At 43.8% G+C, this 20,066-nt stretch overlaps 2 protein-coding genes across 7 annotated transcripts; both read right to left on the bottom strand.

The window, feature by feature from the left end:
- Positions 1-519: 519 nt before the first annotated feature.
- Positions 520-6,389, bottom strand: LOC110520631 (ribosomal RNA processing protein 1 homolog B). 5 transcript variants are annotated; one of them, XM_036975281.1, is made up of 16 exons: positions 6,163-6,389; positions 5,737-5,819; positions 5,549-5,606; positions 5,286-5,371; positions 5,080-5,141; positions 4,799-4,928; positions 4,471-4,535; positions 4,146-4,372; positions 3,743-3,977; positions 3,597-3,616; positions 3,339-3,485; positions 2,211-3,232; positions 1,716-2,147; positions 1,309-1,482; positions 1,119-1,188; positions 520-958 (listed from the first exon to the last, which is right to left on the bottom strand). In XM_036975281.1, the coding sequence occupies exons 1-16, from the start codon at positions 6,290-6,292 to the stop codon at positions 759-761; spliced, it is 3,141 nt and encodes a 1,046-aa protein (XP_036831176.1). In that variant the 5' UTR covers positions 6,293-6,389; the 3' UTR covers positions 520-758. The 5 variants fall into 5 exon arrangements, with proteins under 5 accessions (XP_036831176.1, XP_036831174.1, XP_021453711.2 ...); XM_036975279.1 differs by having other exon boundaries at positions 1,716-3,232; XM_021598036.2 differs by having other exon boundaries at positions 520-949; positions 1,716-3,232.
- Positions 6,390-6,574: 185 nt separating this feature from the next.
- rsph1 (radial spoke head component 1) lies at positions 6,575-20,044 on the bottom strand. Of its 2 annotated transcripts, none has more exons than XM_021598039.2 (9): positions 19,586-20,044; positions 19,212-19,401; positions 18,945-19,058; positions 18,749-18,854; positions 18,579-18,669; positions 8,397-8,532; positions 8,146-8,217; positions 6,838-6,949; positions 6,575-6,699 (listed from the first exon to the last, which is right to left on the bottom strand). In XM_021598039.2, the coding sequence occupies exons 2-9, from the start codon at positions 19,260-19,262 to the stop codon at positions 6,635-6,637; spliced, it is 747 nt and encodes a 248-aa protein (XP_021453714.1). In that variant the 5' UTR covers positions 19,263-19,401; positions 19,586-20,044; the 3' UTR covers positions 6,575-6,634. The 2 variants fall into 2 exon arrangements, with proteins under 2 accessions (XP_021453714.1, XP_036831180.1); XM_036975285.1 differs by having other exon boundaries at positions 19,323-19,401.
- Between the last annotated feature and the right edge of the window lie 22 nt (positions 20,045-20,066).

Below are 20,066 nucleotides of genomic sequence, written 5' to 3'. Positions count from 1 at the left end.
GTGGAACCTTATATAGACAGCTGTTTCTTTCTAAATTATTTCCAACCAACTGAACTGGCCACTGGTTAACCCCAATGAAGTTGTAGTGGATTTTCCCAGGGATGAGCAAAAGAATTTGGATGTACCCAAGCTCAATGTGGAGTTTAATAGCAAAGGGGTGTGAATACACACATGTAAATCATTTCAAACATGTTTCACTTTGTCCTAATGTGTATTCAGGCTGTTAACAACTAAATGTAGAATAAGTCAAAGTGTATGACTGTGCTGATGAAGTGTGTGCGTGTTTAAATTTGTTTCCAAACCCTTCCTTTGGGAAAAAAATTAAGAAATACAAATGTTGATTGGGATATGTATGACTCGTGGTCTTTCTTTCTATAATATAATAATCCGATAAGCCCCCACGCCAACAACCAAATCCTATATTCTTCGGCAAAGCAAGAACGTAGTGCTGTTTAACACACACAAAAAAATGCAGTCTGGCTCAAAACTAAAAGACTGGCTGAAGAAGAAACACCCACAGTTCGACAGGTTCACTAAAATGAGGAAGTGAGTCTTTATTTGAAAACTTGCTCACCCACAGAACAGCAAAACACGGAAGTTTGAAATGACAAAAAAAAACAAAAAAAACATTTGTATATCAAGATCACTCTCTTCCCAACGGGGGAATCTGTGGATATTCAGTTTATAATTATATATTCCTGGCAGACAAACAGTGGGGGTGGGACGGTCATCTGTCTCACCAGTCTCCTCACAGAAGACTAGAAGAAGTCAGCCGCGGTGGGGCGTTTGGGGGTGGTTTTCAGGGTGCTCTTGGTCTTCTTAGTGCTTTTGGTAAGAGAGGCCTCTGGGGACTTCAGGACCCCAAACAGGGGCTTCTGCTGGGGGTCAAAGGGCACTCGGGACGACCCCTCTGGACTCACCAGCAGGCTGCGGTCAGTCTTCCTGAACTCTGGGGATCATGAATGGGCAAAAAAACAAATAGGAAAGCCTCATCAAAACTATGGAACGACAAAGAAATGAGGACCTGGAAACTAGATTATCGCTGATAACAGAAGATATATAGGTCATTATAAGGTAATTATAGAGTCCAAATAAGGTGCTATCCTGCCCTCGAATACCTGCGGTTTTGTTTTTATTGAGTCCAAAGGTAACCTTCTTGGATTCGGACTTTGGAGTCGGACACTTCTTCTGTGGAAAAAAAAGAAGATAAAATATCACGAGGAATTCCCATATGTAAACGGAAGTCAAGGACAGATGGTGAGGGAGTAACTTGCTGAAATAATAAGACTGTAGGTTTTGAAGCAGTACCTTCTTGCTGGATAGCGGTGTGCTGGGACTTCCCTTGGTGGTCTTGAAGAAAAGGGGAGTAGGGATGGTGGCATGGTTCTGGAACGTGATGAAGTCAGACTCCGCCCCTGCCTTCTTGGGCGTCATTTTTTTTGTTTTCTTGGCGCTCACCGGCGTGGAAAGCTCTCTGCTGTCCTGAAGAGACGAGGAAACAAAAAGTTAAAACAAGCTCATTAACTGGAAACCTGTTCAATGGCTGCTAGCGAACACAGCTAACTAGCGCTCATCTAACTAAAATGGTACGCATTTAGTGTAGCTACTAACTTTCTAACTATTTGCATATTTGATGGATGGGGACAGCTATCAAATGTGTCAGGCTGACTCAACCTGGGCCTAGGAAGTGAAGTTAATGTTAACTTAAAACTCACGTTGCTCAGTTTGGCTTTCTTGCCTCCAGCCATCCCGTTGACCTCAGCCTCGAACTCTATCACTACCGGGACCTTCCTCTTCTTCTTCCCTTTCTTCAGGGACGTGTCCAGGTCAGCATCTGTAGGCTGCTCCTCTGACACGCTCTCCTCCACTGTCGTGGTCTCTAGCTCCTGCGCTACCAGTCCAGAGCTCTTCTTCTTCTTCTTGAGTGGGGTAGGTGTGGCGGCCTCCAGCGTCTGTACCTCAGCCGTGGCATGTTTCTTCTTCTTGAGTGGGGTAGGTGTGGCGGCCTCCAGCGTCTGTACCTCAGCCGTGGGATGTTTCTTCTTCTTGAGTGGGGTAGGTGTGGCGGCCTCCAGCGTCTGTACCTCAGCCGTGGCATGTTTCTTCTTCTTGAGTGGGGTAGGTGTGGCGGCCTCCAGCGTCTGTACCTCAGCCGTGGCATGTTTCTTATTCTTGAGTGGGGTAGGTGTGGCGGCCTCCAGCGTCTGTACCTCAGCGTCGATCAGTGTGAGGTTTGCGTCTGCTTTCGGCGGGGTTTGACATTCGGCCTCTACACTCTGTTCTTCGGCCGTGGCATGTTTCTTCTTCTTCTTCTTGAGCGAGGTTGATGTAGCGACACACGCCGGCTCCACCTTGGTGTCTACAACAAGGACGTCTGCTTCAGTTCCTGGCCGTGTTTCACCCCCGGCGCTCTCCTCTCCCGCCTTTGCCACCTTTAGTTTCTTCTTTTTCAGGGGAGTGGCAGCGATGCGGAGGTCAACTGGAGGCTCCTCGGCTGGGGTAGAGTCTGGTTCAAGGTCCACCTGTGTTGTGTCTGTCTCAGCGTTCCGTTTAACCTTGTTCCTCCTCCTCCTCCTCTTATTCTTCGGTGGGGTGGCCGTGGTCTCGTCTACTGTTTCTAACGCCATTTCAACTTCCTCTACGGTGGTCTGCTCCTCAGGCTCCTGCTTGGTATTTTTTCTCCTGCTTGGGGTGGTAGTAGCAGTCTCAGGGGCAGACTTTGCTGGTTCTGCTACCTCTTCCTTCTGCTTCGGTGCAGGCGTTTTGGACTTCTTGATATTTTTCTTCTTGGAAGATGTGGCGTCTGGTACCGGAGTTTCTGATTGTTTCTTCTGGTCTACCTCCATGACTGTGACAGATGACAGGTTACCTACCACTACATCCTGTGGAGTTCCTGATTGGACCCCTGTCTCCATGGCTACCACCTTTGCCTTCTCCTTCAGGAGAGACGCTCCTGTATCGGTGCCCTTGGCTGGGATAGAGGGCTCCGTCTCTGCTTCTTTAGAGTCTGTCATCTGCGGTACAGAAGCAGGAGTTGTGTCCTTCTCAACCTTAACCTCCGACTTCGCCGCCACCCCGTTCTGCTCTTCAGTCTTCACCTCTCCAGTCGTCTTCTTCCTCCTCTTCTTCTTCTTCTTCTTGTTATTGGAGTCTCCGGGAGTCTCTGCTGGTTTGCTGTCATCTGTTGCGGCAGTCTGGTCAGACGTTCTTGCTTTGGAGTCTTTTTTCTTGCCTTAAGTACAAGATATCAATGATGTAAGAACAACAAATAAATGATGCAGTAAAATAATAAGCTGAAGATCAAAGGCGATCGTTTAAATAAGAGGGGTTTTAGGTACCTTTCCATTTCTTGGCTGGTGAGCTCTCTTCTTCCTCCTCCTCCCCGAAGCCTCGTCCTCGTTTCATCCTCTTTCTGCTGCCAAACATTTCATCATCATCCTCATCTGTCGACACCTCCTCTGGGTACTCATCCTGTGGAAAGACTCCTGAGAGAGAGAAAGAGAGGAGACAAAGGGAGAGAGAGAGAGACGTCAGCTTTCCTTGCACATCTATCATGGGGACACGCTGATGAAATTTATGACCATCGGGATTCCTACCTTCACTGAGATCCCGGAGACTGCAGGAGAACAGAGGGAGAGAAGAGGTGTCAGTCAATACACAAACTGAACCAACTCCTCTTCATCAGTGTCCATATCAAGGATTTCTAATTTATGAGTGTGTGTGTGTGTGTGTGTTTACTTACGTCTTGACGACTTTGTACAGTCTCTGTCTGTTGTGGCTAGGGGTGTTGCTGCGTCTGGCTAGCCCAAACAGCCTGTCTGCCAGGCTAAGGTAGTCAAACTGGAGAACAGGTCCGATCCCCGCGTCATCTGGCATCTCAGACTCAGAGTCACTCTCCATATGAAGCATTTCGTCATCGTCTTCATCGCCCAGACCATCCTCATCATCATCATCTTCTTCCTCAGTTGATACAGTACCTATAACCACAAATGAAGATGAGAACAAGACTTATGGATTATATCTGGACATTTGTAAATACAGGCTTTGTGTCATTAATAAGATACTTCCATATAATGCAACAATACTTGTGGTATTCAAGCTAAAGCTGATCCATAAATTATGGCTCTTAGGATTTCAATGCCTACCGTTGGTCTGCCCTCCAGTGGTTTTCTTGAGGGCTTCCTTTGCAGTTTTTTTGCCCTTGGGGGGATCTTTCTCTAGCCCCTCCTCTTCAGAAGCCTGTCCCGAGTCGGACTCCTCAGCCCCTCCACCTGTAGCCTTCACTTCCTTCAACAGGTCTTCGATGGCAAAGGGAGCCTGGTCCACGATGGCGCTGAAAATGCTGCTGCAGATAGCCTTGAGCAAGATGCGACTGAGACAGAGGGAATGTGCAGGAAGGGTTGAAACTCAATATAAAAGGTAGAGGTGATTATCTTGACCCCTCCCCCAAAAAACGTCTGGGAAACTTACTCTTTCGTTTTAGACGCTGTTTTGCAGAAAGGGTCGATGAATGTCATGTTCTGAGCCGCTGTGAGCTGTAATCACAAGCAAACCACAACCAGTCATTCAACTGTGGTGGAAATGGAACAAATCAGCATACGACCAGCTCACTCACCCAATAGGACCACCTAACACCCAATCAAAATGACAGATCTTCATCAAACTTAAGTCTCATTACTTCCCTGTCCTTAAATGTGGATTTATTGGTTGATTTATTACCTCCCAATTATAACTCTAATCGTAAACAACAAAGTGAACCTAACGCATCTCTTGGGTCATTAAAATAACCAGTTGATACCTCAGCTGAGCCGACTGCAGCCAGCTCAGTCATATAGATGTCCAGTATGTGGAACTGTAATCCACAGGGAGCTCCGCTGGAGCTGTGGAGGACCTGGGCAGTCAGGAGCTCCAGAAACCTGGTCACCACACTGTAGAAAGACAGAACGACTCGTTCTAACGTCACAGGAAGCATGGATGCACAAAGACTTAAAGGGACAGTACACCCCCAAAATTAACATTTGTCAAGTGTTTTCAAGTTTGTTTTTTTTTAAACGGGTCAAGGGTCAAAGCGTCACCCACCTGGTCTCCCATTCTTTCCTCTTCATCATCTCAAAAGTGTTCCTGAACACGAAACGAACCAGCTGTCCGTCGGAGAGAATGACAAAAAAAAGGATTTGTAATTTCTTTCACGTACAAAATATTTTCCGTTTATCCTCCAAAACGATACATGATGATTTATTGCGTAAGGAAATGCTGATAATATTTGATTGGATGAATATGCTGACCTGGAAGAACTTATCCATGCGAAGCCTGTCAATGCCGGTCCATTCTCTTTTGATGGTCTGCAGGAAGGTCTCCAGAAACATAAACTCTACAAAAAAAGGATTAAAAAAAAGCGATGTAAAAACAGGAACAGATATTGAAATTGGTGTACACGTTCTGTATAAGGTCTGTCAAAACTCTCAGAACATTTGTTCCCAGACCCGTGGGTAACTTTTTAAAGACAATATTGGATACATAGTAGTACGTAATAAAAATGAGGCCTTACGGCTCTGGATGTTCTGGAAGCTGTGTATCAGGCCAGAGATCTGATTCGACAGCTCCTCCTGTTGGCAAAAATCATAATCAAGCAATTTATAGTCCGAGTATTTTGTGTATCAACTCTTCTAGTTTAAACCTTTTTTTAAAATAAAAACGTGAATGCAAATAAGTTGGGTCACAGTGGATACGACTTACCTGAAGAAGTGGCTTGTCCTGCATCCACAGGCAATAAAAGAGGCCTTTCCATAGTTTGAGTAACTCGTCACCTTCAAACCCACCTGGAGAGAAGGCAAGTGCCGGTCAAACAACTAGAGACAAAAATCACAACTATGAAAAGAGATGGCAACATTGTTGCTCGCATCGTCACTGGGCGCATACAATTTGTATTCCCGACCAAATGTGATCATTTTCTTTGATGTGTTACATTCTAAGCTCTTTTATATCATTTTTCGTGCTCGAGTCCACTATTGTATTGTTAAAACTATATAAATCAAATTGGTTTAACGTGCACAAACGAATCGAAGGTAGCTAAGCTAGGATCACGAAGAGATGAGGCAGACAAGCTGCGTGTGTGGAAGCCAAGCGCGTGGTCCATTTTCCTGGTAACCTCGTTAGCCTTACCTTGGATTTTCTGTGACCTAACACGAATATATTTTCTTAGCTTCTTGATGGCTTTTGTTCGCATGGGCCTCTCATTAGAAGCCAATCTTTGAGCGAACTGGATCTCTGGTTCTTGTTGTACCGGCGCCATGTTTCCAACAAATTAACGTAGAAACACGTTTTGCCTAGCAGAGACACATTCCTCTCTGCGCTTTCCGCATGCGTTTCCGCTCGTCGCATGATGATGACGTAACACCTAAACTAAGTGGTTGTTATTCTGGATTTCCCCACCGGGTGGCAATATTCATTAAACTTTTACCCATATTTTCTACCCTGGCTAAACCACACAGTCAATTGGAGATGTTTTATAATCACATCAAACCTTTTCATACTCAAATAATTCCTCAGTGACTCTTTTTAATCAGCCCAGTAATTATGAGAGAGATGTCTTTATTATTGAAATGTGTGTTTGCTGTGTGAATCTGGCAAGGTCTCAGGTCTCTGGAGTGGGAGGTTTGGATCCCCCTTTCTCGTCTGCAGAGGCCAGTCCTTCTCCGTCTGTTGATAGAAAAACTATTTTAATTGATACATGTAAAAAAAAAAAATAATAATAATAATTATTCCTCAGACAAGGTACTCTCTTCACAGTCACACGTGATACACACTACTACAGGATACGTAAAGGGTCCTGCTCACCCGAGGATGGATCTTTGGCTGGGGTCCAGAGGGACAGGCCCGTGACAGCCTTGGGCTTCCACTTTAGGACCATGGTGGATACTGTCTCATCCTCCTCGGCATCCCCTCTGTCCTGTTGTCCATGGAGAAGCAATAACAGAGGTCAAGAAAAGGGGCGGCCATTTCTGCCTAAAGCACCTTTATGCATCTATTTTAATTTCCTCTTCTACGGACACAGTTGGGATGTTTTAAGTGCAATGCCGTGCTGTAAGTGTTTCGCTGTCCTTGTGTTAGATCTGTGTAGTGCTTCCTATTAGATGGTTAAATTGTTCAAAAACAGCTCCTTCTAAAGCACGGCAAGCCTCAAAACATCTAAAACTCCAGTGCCAAACAACTCAGCCAAAAAAACACACAGAGAGACTAGAAGACAAACAGTGGATCCATGACTACTGTTACAATATCATGAAGGATGATAATCATGCAAATACAGTGCCTTGCGAAAGTATTCGGCCCCCTTGAACTTTGCGACCTTTTGCCACATTTCAGGCTTCAAACATAAAGATATAAAATTGTATTTTTTTGTGAAGAATCAACAACAAGTGGGACACAATCATGAAGTGGAACGACATTTATTGGATATTTCAAACTTTTTTAACAAATCAAAAACTGAAAAATTTGGCGTGCAAAATTATTCAGCCCCCTTAAGTTAATACTTTGTAGCGCCACCTTTTGCTGCGATCACAGCTTTAAGTCGCTTGGGGTATGTCTCTATCAGTTTTGCACATCGAGAGACTGAAATTTAACTAATAATACTAATAATACTTTCGCAATACTTTCGCACTTTCGCAAGGCACTGTATCTAGGTGTATGCACTTTAACAGACTAAGCCCAATAGCATTTTGAGAATTGTTGAGGGGAAAAAAAAAGCTTTACCTTTGCATCAATCAACCACTAAAAGGCGTCATGCAACAAATGGACACAGGAAGTGGAACTACTATTCTACAACAAAGGGACAGCACAGCAGCACTCTAGTTGTTGCTGTGGCACCTCCTCTCCTGAAGCCCCTATGGAGAAATAGCCCTCCCCGTGGCCAGGGTAGGGAGACCTGGACTTCTGGGCTTTCCCATGTTTACCATTCCCCTCATCTGATGCAGGCTGGAGTTTTAGTCAAGAGAGAGAAGCAGCTCTCTGTTAAGTGTCTTTTGTCATGATCTCTTCCAGATACATCAAACAACAAACATTTGCTAGAGAGACATTCTGCTCTTGTACAGGTTATTTTATCATATCATTGCAATTTCTGCATATGCAAATACGTGGTAGTGGTCATACCTGATCCACCTGTAGGTATTCTCCATGCTGCTCACAGCCAATTTCAAACACATACTTCCCTGGGCCTGACGGCTGAAACACAAATGGCTGATTGTGACCGTGCTAGTACACAACGATCTTGTTGTATGCTGATAAACTTGTAACTAAACATGTCATATTTGATTTGATCATGCTGTGTTATGTGGTTATTGTTTTCATTTAAGTCAGTGTTTTTCCTTTAATCATGTCAGATTCCTTCTGGGCTGACTTACATTGTTGTTGAGGAAGTTGCCCTGGTATCTGTGGTTCAGGTGGATGAATTCTCCTGCTGACTCCATCTTGCCCATCACCCACGTTCCCATGTACCTGGAACCTGTGTCGTTGTAGTGGTATATACCTTGTCCATTTCTGGTATTATAAAGACAAAGAGTGGTAAGATCAGGTGGGGGACTGTAATAGGAATATTTAATATGAATACGTTTCATTCTATATGTATAACCATTATCAGATATGTTGGTAAATTCACTTTTTTTTGGTTTAAAGAGATGTGTTTTTTCACCACCTAATCATGGAATGGGGTTGTTCAATGATAGATGTCAAACAAATACATGTCTATCACTTGATGGTATCATTTCAGAGACAAACAATCACGTTGTTGTTGCAAAATTCGATATATTTGCCTGAGTAGCTAGGTTTCCATCCAATTGGCGAAGTATTTTAATGCGAAAATTTCAAAAAAATCCGCATAAAAACATCCATCCCATGTTCAATCCTACTGATGGTTCTGTTACAAAGCATATTGCGTTAAATAGCGAACGTGCCCACTCTGGTATTGACACGTGCGAACTACAGCTCGCAGGTACTGTGCGCAGGTAGGCTAGTCTACACGATGAGATTATTATGGATAAGAGCGAGAATATTTTTATTTGTCAAACAGCAGTCAAGCATCGATCCTCATGTCATCGGAATAAGACTCCTTTTATTGTAAAGGAGCATCAAGCTCATCACCGTGCTCGTTCACCACCCTGTGAAGTTCTGTAACCTAATAAACTGTATGCTTTCCCGATGTGTCATACTGGGAGGACCACACAACATGTCATTGCGTGACTCCCAAGTTTACTTCGATACAATGGTTATTATATCAATATTTTGGCATAAAAGCGTTTCCACCGAAATTTCTCGCACAATTAATTTTACAGACACAAAAACATCCCACTTTCTCTATAGCGTAGTTTGTTTTTTCGACATTTGGAAAGTTTACCGACACATTTTCTGTTTTCCATCAGGCCTGTCGTGATATTTTTTATCCAACATGTACTTCACTGGCATAAAAAGGGGCCACTACTTTAGACAGTCAAACGTCACACATACTGTTTTTAATAAAGAACTGTACAAATGATACATTTGTGACATCAACATTAAAAATATATATATATATCTATATATATATATATCTATTTACATTTTTATTTTATTTATCAGTACAGTAATATGAGATCTGGACTGTTCAAAAGTAATCCAGAGGCCTAACTCCAACCAAACACTACAGCATGAGGCTAGATTTATGATGGTTTCGATTTTGTATGTTAAAGATACAGGATACAAACGTTCCATTCCAGCTGAACAATGGACATATAAACCCATTTTAACACACATCTAAAATCTACGAATACAAAATATTACACACGCATAAAGGTACACATAAGCTTTCATTACTGATGAAAAAAACACAAATGCGTTTCGTAAATAAACGCTTCAATATTAATTTAAGAATGATTAACATAATGTTTTACCCATTTATAAATTTCCCCTTTATGTAATACACATGATTTTCAGTGTTGTTTGTAACACTGGTTGACAGTCACTACACGTAATGTTATGGATTAAACTCACATCTGTTGATAGAGAGTGACACCTGACTGGAGGGACGAGGACACACGGATTAATATTGTATTCTGTGAAACAATGTGATTCTGTAGCAGCTGACTGTAACGGCATTCGTCCTCCTCTTCTGCTGAGGAGTATCGAGAAGGATCGGAGGACCAATGCGCAGCGTGGGAAGTGTCCATAATGTTTATTTTAAGACATAAACTGAACACTACAAAATACAAAACAATAACCGTGAAACGACCAAAACAGTACCGTGTGGAAACAAACACTCACACGGAAAACAAACACCCACAAACCAAAAGTGAAACCCAGGCAACCTAAGTATGATTCTCAATCAGAGACAACTAACGACACCTGCCTCTGATTGAGAACCATACTAGGCCGAACACAAAAACCAACACAGAAAAACAAACAGACTGCCCACCCCAACTCACGCCCTGACCAATACTAAAACAAAGAATAAAATAACAGAACTATGGTCAGAACGTGACACTGACGAAGCCACCACATTTTTTCTTTGACTTCTTACAAGACTCTCGAGCTGGTGTTTACAGTGCGGATGTTTACAGTACACTTGGTGCTGTTTTCTATGCGTCGTCATGACCCGACGGCAGACTCGGGGAGGACGGAGGGAGGACAACAGCTGCCTGTTAGAATACCTCATGAGGAGCTGCAGACCATACTATTTACCAAGATAGCTTTTTAAAAAATATAGATTAAAACTGTCTATTTATCACCACAAACCGATGCTGGTAACTAAGACCGCACTCAACGAGCTGTAAAGCACCGTAAGCAAACAAGAAAATACACATTCAGAGAGGCCGTTTCTCCTGGTCGGTGATTTTAATGCAGGGAGAAACTGAAATCCGTCTTACCTCGCGTTTACCAGCATGTCACTTCTGCAACAAGAGGCGACAAAACTCTACATCACCTTTACTCCACACACTGAAACGCATACGAGGCCCTCCCTCACCTTCCCTTTGGCAAATCGGACCATAACTCTCTCCTTCTGCTTCCTGCTTACAAGCAAAAACTCAAAACACGAAGTAACAGTGACGTGCTCAATGCAGAAGGGGTCCAATTAAAAGTATGCTAATCTACAAGACTGTTTCCCTAGCACAGACTGGAATATGTTCCAGGATTCAGCCAATAACATTGAGGAGTTAAATGCATCAGTCGCCAGCTTCATTAAAGAGTGCATCGACGACGACGTCCCTACAGTGACCGTAAGTACCCCAACCAGAAGCCATGGATTAGAGGCAACAACAGCACTGTGAGAAGTTAAAGGCCACAGCTGCCGCTTTCAAGGAGCGGGACACTAATCCGGACACTTATAAGAAATACCACTACGACCTCCAATGAGCCGTCAAACAGGCAACACTGACGCACGACGGATGTGGCAGGGCATGCAAATTATCATGGATTACAAAGGGAAACCCAGCCTCGAATTGCCCAGGGACGCGAGCCTACCAGACGAACTGAATGCCTTCTATGCTCGCTTCGAGGGAAGCAAACCTGAACCATGCATGAGAGCATCAGTTGTTCTGGGCGACTGTGTGATCTCGCTCTCCGTAGCCAAAGTGAGTAACACCTTTAAACAGGTTCAAATTAGCAAGGCCACGGAGCCAAATGGAATAACAGGACACGTACTCTGAGCATGAGTTGACCAGCTGGCAAGTGTCTTCACTGACATTTTCAACCTATCCCTGATCCGGTCTGTAATACCAACTTGTTTCAAGGCAGACTACCATAGACCCCATGTCCAAGAACGCCAAGGTGACAACCCATCCACCATGCTGACCATCAACACGGGGGCCCCTCAGGGGTGTTAAGACTGCTAATTAGTTAATCAAATGGCTAAGCGTACTACGTGCATTGACCCTTTTGCACGGTCTCTATGCGCACACACTGGACTCTACCCACACACTCACACACACACACACACACACACGCACACACGCATACTGACACCACTCACACACGCTCACGCTGCTGCTACTCCCTATTATCTATCCTGTTGCTTAGGCATGTTACCCCTACCTCTATGTATATAGCTACCTAAATTACCCCTGCACATCAACTCTGTACTGGTACTCCCTCTATATAGCCATGTTATTTTTTACTCGTTATTCACTAAGTATTTATTCCTTTTGTAACTATTTCAATTTCTTTTACTCTGCATTGTTGGAAAATGACCTGTAAGTAAGCATGTCACTGTTGTTTATGAAGCATTTGGCAAATACAGTATATTTGATTAGTATATTTATTTGACCTTTATTTAACTAGGCAAGTCAGTTAAAGAACAAATTCTTCTTTTCAATGACGGCCTAGGAACAGTGGGTTAACTGCCTGTTCAGGGGCAGAACGACAGATTTGTACCTTGTCAGCTCGGGGATATGAACTTGACAGAGTCAAACCTTTTCCATGTTCCTGTAATATACTGTAACAGGCCTGTTACCAAGAGGCCAGTTCGATATTTCCTCTGCTTCTGTGCTGGATGGTGTCTCCCTGTTGCAACTTATAATTAACCCGGGATGATTTAGATTGGCTTTACCAACGACTGCTCAACTTTTAGTTCACCTGTAAATTCCTATTACAGGTACAAGGAAAAGGTTTGACCTCTGCCATGTACAGTTGCCCTATTTCTTACACAATTAACTTTATTGTCACAGCAGTAACTACCGTTGATGATGTAAGGGAGTGAACAATATTCATAATAAAAAAAGGTTACATGGAGAAAAATGAAGCTCTCTGAAATGAAAATGGATGGCCCTCCCTTCAGAAAAATATATTTGACCAAAACTCTCCCTGATCGCTTGAAAAAAGCAAAACAAGTGACTCTCCCCTACACCCAAAATAGTAATTAAAAACAGAAGTGGGTGGCAGAGAACATGTCTACCGTTTACCCTCACTTCCTGGACAGAACAGAGCCTGAGATATACCGTTTACCCTCACTTCCTGGACAGAACAGAGCCTGAGATATACCGCTTACCCTCACTTCCTGGACAGAACAGAGCCTGAGATATACCGCTTAACCTCACTTCCTGGACAGAACAGAGCCTGAGATATACCGTTTACCCTCACTTCCTGGACAGAACAGAGCCTGAGATATACCGTTTACCCTCACTTCTTGGACAGAACAGAGCCTGAGATATACCGTTTACCCTCACTTCTTGGACAGAACAGAGCCCGAGATATACCGTTTACCCTCACTTCTTGGACAGAACAGAGCCTGAGATATACCGTTTACCCTCACTTCCTGGACAGAACAGAGCCTGAGATATACCGTTTACCCTCACTTCTTGGACAGAACAGAGCCTGAGATATACCGCTTAACCTCACTTCCTGGACAGAACAGAGCCCGAGATATACCGTTTACCCTCACTTCTTGGACAGAACAGAGCCTGAGATATACCGTTTACCCTCACTTCCTGGACAGAACAGAGCCTGAGATATACCGTTTACCCTCACTTCTTGGACAGAACAGAGCCTGAGATATACCGCTTAACCTCACTTCCTGGACAGAACAGAGCCTGAGATATACCGTTTACCCTCACTTCCTGGACAGAACAGAGCCTGAGATATACCGTTTACCCTCACTTCTTGGACAGAACAGAGCCTGAGATATACCGTTTACCCTCACTTCCTGGACAGAACAGAGCCTGAGATATACCGTTTACCCTCACTTCTTGGACAGAACAGAGCCTGAGATATACCGTTTACCCTCACTTCCTGGACAGAACAGAGCCTGAGATATACCGTTTACCCTCACTTCTTGGACAGAACAGAGCCTGAGATATACCGTTTACCCTCACTTCTTGGACAGAACAGAGCCTGAGATATACCGTTTACCCTCACTTCCTGGACAGAACAGAGCCTGAGATATACCGTTTACCCTCACTTCTTGGACAGAACAGAGCCTGAGATATACCGCTTACCCTCACTTCCTGGACAGAACAGAGCCTGAGATATACCGTTTACCCTCACTTCCTGGACAGAACAGAGCCTGAGATATATTGTTTACCCTCACTTCCTGGACAGAACAGAGCCTGAGATATACCGTTTACCCTCACTTCTTGGACAGAACAGAGCCTGAGATATACCGTTTACCCTCACTTCCTGGACAGAACAGAGCCTGAGATATATCGCTTACCCTCACTTCCTGGACAGAACAGAGCCTGAGATATACAGTTTACCCTCACTTCCTGGACAGAACAGAGCCTGAGATATCCAGTTTTAGAAACTTCATCCTGTCAGCATTATATGGCAACACAGGACTATTTATAGAGCACAGGGCTGCGGGCCAGAAGGTTGTGGGTTCATAAACCACCCTGGACAAGAGTAGGGGTGGAAAGATCTCATTTATAGTAAAAGCATAGCATGAATCTATCATCGTATTTGCAGGTTCGAGAAAAATGTTTCCTTTAATTAAAAACGTCATGCAATTCTACGTAATTTTACATATTAGCGGAATCTTATTTTTAATACCTTACAAATTAACAAAATTAGGCCTACAGGCTAAGCATTCACAGAGAGAGGCCCATTTGCTCATGTAATAATATTTCTCTAATGCCAAATCAGTGTATCTTGTTTGCAACAAAGCTGTCACTGTTTGCAATTAATTAAATCTGAGACGTCATTAGGAATCTGAGCATGGTACTTTCAAAAGTTAGGCCTACCCCAAACAGAGTAGGTCTACCTGTCCACCACAGACAGAGTAGGTCTACCGACGCAGAAAAATGTGAGCTTTAACTGCTGGCAACTCTTGGTCCGTGGCTTAACCCAACGAGAGAAGGTCACAAGTGTTTCCCTCAAAGCTGTCTGGGTTTAAACATCTTCTATTGTACAGAAAGTGAATAGCTTACTTAACAAATTGATAGTGACAGAATTAGATGACTTCCCAAGCAAAGTCAGCCTCTGAATGTCAGAGAAACAAAACAATGATATCCCCATATGCATCGGAGTCACGTCTTTCCTGGGTATTTGACAGCTTGTTTCTAGCATAAAGCATTGCGGACCAAAGCGCTGTTATAAATTACTTTATATACTGTAATTGGACCCGTTTAATTTTCTTCAAAATCTTAAGCTAACAAATGGTAGGCCTGTGCTCTTTTTTAAAAACATTTTCTTTAATAAAAGGTAGGCTTATGGTATACCCTCTCATTTGTAAACTTAACAGCCCTTCACTGACCTTTAAAGAGTGCATGGGTGGAGGAATTGACCGACAAAATCTATGGATTTAGCCTAATTTCATCAGTCAAACAGGTAGGCCCACCTCTTATTTCTCAAAGAGGAAGAAATAGGCTCCAACACAAAGCCCCTTTTGTTGTTAGTAAAGTCTAATTAAAATTAAGACAGTTCGGGGGCATCCGTGTGGCCCAGTGGTCTAAGGCACTGCATCTCAGTGGCCACTAGAGATTCTGGGTTCAAGTCCAGGCTCTGTCACAGCCAGTGACTGGGAGACCCATGGGGCAGCGCACAATTGGTCCAGCATCGTCTGGACCAATTGGGTTTGGCTCTGACACATTGCGACTGGCTTCCAGTGGGCATTGTGTCAAGAAGCGGTGCGGCTTGGTTGGATTGTGTGTCGGAGGACGCACAGCTCTTGAGTCCGGACAGGAGTTGCAGCAATGGAACAAGACTGTAACTATTAATTGGAGACCACAATTGGGGAGAAAAAGGGGTAAAAATACACTGCTCAAAAAAATAAAGGGAACACTAAAATAACACATCCTAGATCTGAATGAATGAAATATTCTTATTAAATACTTTTTTTTTTACATAGTTGAATGTGCTGACCACAAAATCACACAAAAATTATCAATGGAAATCAAATTTATCAATGGAGGTCTGGATTTGGAGTCACACTCAAAATTAAAGTGGAAAACCACACAAGTTGGCTGATCCAACTTTGATGCAATGTCCTTAAAACAAGTCAAAATGTGGCCTCCATGTGCCTGTATGACCTCCCTACAACGCCTGGGCATGCTCCTGATGAGGTGGCGGATGGTCTCCTGAGGGATCTCCTCCCAGACCTGGACAAAAGCATCCGCCAACTCCTGGACAGTCTGTTGGTGGATGGAGCGAGACATGATGTCCCAGATGTGCTCAATTGGATTCAGGTCTGGGGAACGGGCGGGCCAGTCCATAGCTTCAATGCCTTCCTCTTGCAGGAACTGCTGACACACTCCAGCCACATGAGGTCTAGCATTGTCTTGCATTAGGAGGAACCCAGGGCCAACCGCACCAGCATATGGTCTCACAAGGGGTCTGAGGATCTCATCTCGGTACCTAGTGGCAGTCAGGCTACCTCTGGCGAGCACATGGAGGGCTGTGCGGCCCCCCAAAGAAATGCCACCCCACACCATGACTGACCCACCGCCAAATCGGTCATGCTGGAGGATGTTGCAGGCAGCAGAACGTTCTCCACGGCGTCTCCAGACTGTCACGTCTGTCACATGTGCTCAGTGTGAACGTGCTTTCATCTGTGAAGAGCACAGGGCGCCAGTTGCGAATTTGCCAATCTTGGTGTTCTCTGGCAAATGAAAAACGTCCGGCACGGTGTTGGGCTGTAAGCACAACCCCCACCTGTGGACGTCGGGCCCTCATACCATCCTCATGGAGTCTGTTTCTGACCGTTTGAGCAGACACATGCACATTTGTGGCCTGCTGGAGGTCATTTTGCAGGGCTCTGGCAGTGCTCCTCCTGCTCCTCCTTGCACAAAGGCGGAGGTAGCGGTCCTGCTGCTGGGTTGTTGCCCTCCTACAGCCTCCTCCACGTCTCCTGATGTACTGGCCTGTCTCCTGGTAGCGCCTCCATGCTCTGGACACTACGCTGACAGACACAGCAAACCTTCTTGCCACAGCTCGCATTGATGTGCCATCCTGGATGAGCTGCACTAAATGAGCCACTTGTGTGGGTTGTAGACTCCGTCTCATGCTACCACTAGAGTGAAAGCACCGCCAGCATTCAAAAGTGACCAAAACACCAGCCAGGAAGCATAGGAACTGAGAAGTGGTCTGTGGTCCCCACCTGCAGAACCACTCCTTTATTGGGGGTGTCTTGCTAATTGCCTATAATTTCCACCTGTTGTCTATTCCATTTGCACAACAGCATGTGAAATTTATCGTCAATCAGTGTTGCTTCCTAAGTGGACAGTTTGATTTCACAGAAGTGTGATTGACTTGGAGTTACATTGTGTTGTTTAAGTGTTCCCTTTATTTTTGTTGAGCAGTGTATATTTTTCCCAGAGGTTTCAGTGCATTTTCCATGGCGATTTAGTTGTAGAATGGAACATTAGCTACTCACGAATCTGCTTGTATCCAATAGCCAGCTAGAGTTTAGCATAGAGTCACTCACGATAGCTAGCTAACGTTGACGTTCGGCGAGACGACTAGCCTTTAAACGCGGCACTTTTTCAAACTGCCGCCTGTGATGTAATTCTTCATTTACGTCGATGAGATCCAGGTTCTTTTGAGCACCGCTGCCACCAAAACACATTACCGAGACTATCATCGGATCTTAGAATGTGCCAATGTTTGTGAACGATTCCCTTAATTTGATCAGAGCACTTTGAATAGCGAGCGGGTAGTTAGAACGCAAGCATGCTTATTTTTGCGAGACTGACCTTGGAAAAAGGTCATGTTATGTTTTTAATTTTCTCAATGGCAGTATTAATCTGACCAATGTTGTACCCTCTGTTTCAATATGCTTTTTTGTTGTAGTCACAAACTTTACTAGGCATGTTGTCAACCAGCACATTAATAACGTAAGTAACAACTGGTTTCCATTTCCTGTGTAACATCAATATTGCTACACCCTGTCTCCTTGAATATTATTTGAGTCTAAGCCATTTGTCTGTCAAAATCGGGTTGGTTTTTACAAATTCTTTTGATTCGACAGAATTGGCTGTAGGGAAGACTGTTTTTCAAGGGAAGTGGGTGACAACTATCGGTCCTCAACAAACTGTTACGATCAGTAGGCTTCCTGTAAAGATCAGTGTATAGAACATTATCTTCACACAAGATCAGAAGATCAAGAAAACTGATTTGACGTGTATCAGAATGCATAGTAAATCTCAGATACTCAGAACAAGAGTTAAGAAAAGCATGAAATGGGCCTCCCGGGTGGCGCAGTGGTTAAGGGCGCTGTACTGCAGCGCCAGCTGTGCCATCAGAGTCCTACAGGTCCTACCCTAGTTATTGATGAAAAACAGGTCCTACCCTAGTTATTGATGAAAAACAGGTCCTACCCTAGTTATTGATGAAAAACATGTCCTACCCTAGTTATTGATGAAAAACAGGTCCTACCCTAGTTATTGATGAAAAACAGGTCCTACCCTAGTTATTGATGAAAAACAGGTCCTAGCCTAGTTATTGATGAAAAACAGGTCCTAGCCTAGTTATTGATGAAAAACAGGTCCTAGCCTAGTTATTGATGAAAAACAGGTCCTACCCGATGCATAATGTCGGGCTCGGGTTGGGTAGCAGAGCTCTACCCTGTTGCCTAAATACAGAAACAGTATGAAGGTATGAGAATCTGGATAGCGCCAAACTCTAACTACCTTTGATGGTGTAACCACTCTCCTTCATATGTGTCTTGGTTGGGGTATGTGTAGAGGCCATGGCCCTGGCGCTGGTCATCAACCCAGCTGCCTGAGAGAAAGAGAGAGAGAGGGTAGGTGCGTATATGACAGACAGACAGACAGACAGACAGACAGACAGACAGACAGACCTTCATATTTGGATCCATCTGGGTAGTAGAAGATACCCTGTCCGTGCTTCAGGTTCTGGTAATATTCTCCAATGTACCTGGCCCCATTCTTAAATCGGTATGTTCCCTGGGACACACGGAAATAGTCAAGGAAATGGTCAAAGGAAACAACAAATATTAGGAATCAACCAATACTATTATTTATGGTGACAGTTACCTGGCCAGACCTTTTCCCGTTTTCATACATTCCTTGGTAAGTGTCTCCATTTGGTAGGACAGCTCTCCCGACCCCATGTCTCTCTCCAGCTTCATTTCGGTCCCCTTCATATTCCTGTGTCAGTCAATTACATCGTTATGTCAATGTTGCGTAGGCGCAAGTAACGTTAGCTGTTAAAGTTAGCTAGCTAACGTTAAATTGGCATTGCTAGCTCAAAATCGGATTGCTGAGTTTTTTTTTACCAAGTTACAGCACACTTTTACTCACTCCAAGGTAACCCTGATCATCATCAAAATCCTCTGATCCAACATCCGACATGTTTTGCTAGTCGTTTCTCTTGGCTCCTGTAAACTATAAAGTTTCGCCTCTTCAACTCACCTCTTCCTCTGTTTACCGTTGCCATGACAATGACGGACTGGAGCGCAGACACTTGACCCATGGATAAACGTAGCAAAACCTACGAAAATATTATAAACAAGAGTCAATATCTTCAAAACTGTTAGATGTACATTTATTAACATTTATATCCTAATTTATTCTGTGCCATGTAAAAGCTGTTCAGCCTTATCGTTTGGTGATAAGGATATCTCAGAAATTCCTGTTGAAATAGAGCAACTATAAGAATTTTAGTGTTCCAGTACCTAGGTTTCCATCGAAATTGGAGAAGGATTATATGCGCATTTTTTTCCAGAAGATATGTGTTTTTTATCAAGTTGACTTTGCTTGATGACGCAGTACTCATAAAAATAACTTTTACTGTTAAATTCCCGTGTACTGAATAAAAAATATAACTTAATCAAATGGGTTTCCATCGCATTTTCAACTCTACTGATGGTTTTCTCACAACAATGTCTGCGTTATATTATAGCGAGTGTGCCCACTCTGTAGCAGGCACGTGTACTCTAGCCAAAAGCGCTCTGTTGTGCGCTGTTGGTTATGCCGCGTTCAAAACAACTAGGAACTCGAAACTGGCAACTTTTAAATCTCCGACTTCGGACCACAGCGTCTTTAAAACAACTGGAAACTCCTTAAAAAAAATAGCCCGGACTTGGAAATATCGTTTTAAACCGTCATCCAACTAAGAATTCAACTCGGGAACTAGAGCTCCGGAACTACTTTCCG

The sequence above is a fragment of the Oncorhynchus mykiss genome, chromosome 3, assembly GCF_013265735.2.
Source record: "Oncorhynchus mykiss isolate Arlee chromosome 3, USDA_OmykA_1.1, whole genome shotgun sequence".
Taxonomy (NCBI): domain Eukaryota; kingdom Metazoa; phylum Chordata; class Actinopteri; order Salmoniformes; family Salmonidae; genus Oncorhynchus; species Oncorhynchus mykiss.
This window is presented reverse-complemented; position numbering and strand designations above follow the sequence as displayed.

Excerpts from the sequence above, each read along its gene's own strand:
- LOC110520631 (XM_036975279.1), bottom strand. The coding sequence starts at position 6,292 with ATGGCGCCGGTACAACAAGAACCAGAGATCCAGTTCGCTCAAAGATTG. Across the intron at positions 1,189-1,308 it reads CACCGCTATCCAGCAAGAAG|AAGAAGTGTCCGACTCCAAA; the intron begins GTACTGCTTCAA and ends TTTTTTCCACAG. Across the intron at positions 959-1,118 it reads CAATAAAAACAAAACCGCAG|GATCCCCAGAGTTCAGGAAG; the intron begins GTATTCGAGGGC and ends TTGCCCATTCAT.
- rsph1 (XM_021598039.2), bottom strand. The coding sequence starts at position 19,262 with ATGTCGGATGTTGGATCAGAGGATTTTGATGATGATCAGGGTTACCTT. Across the intron at positions 18,855-18,944 it reads ACGGGAAAAGGTCTGGCCAG|GGAACATACCGATTTAAGAA; the intron begins GTAACTGTCACC and ends CGTGTGTCCCAG. Across the intron at positions 6,950-8,145 it reads AATACCTACAGGTGGATCAG|GACAGAGGGGATGCCGAGGA; the intron begins GTATGACCACTA and ends CATGGACAACAG.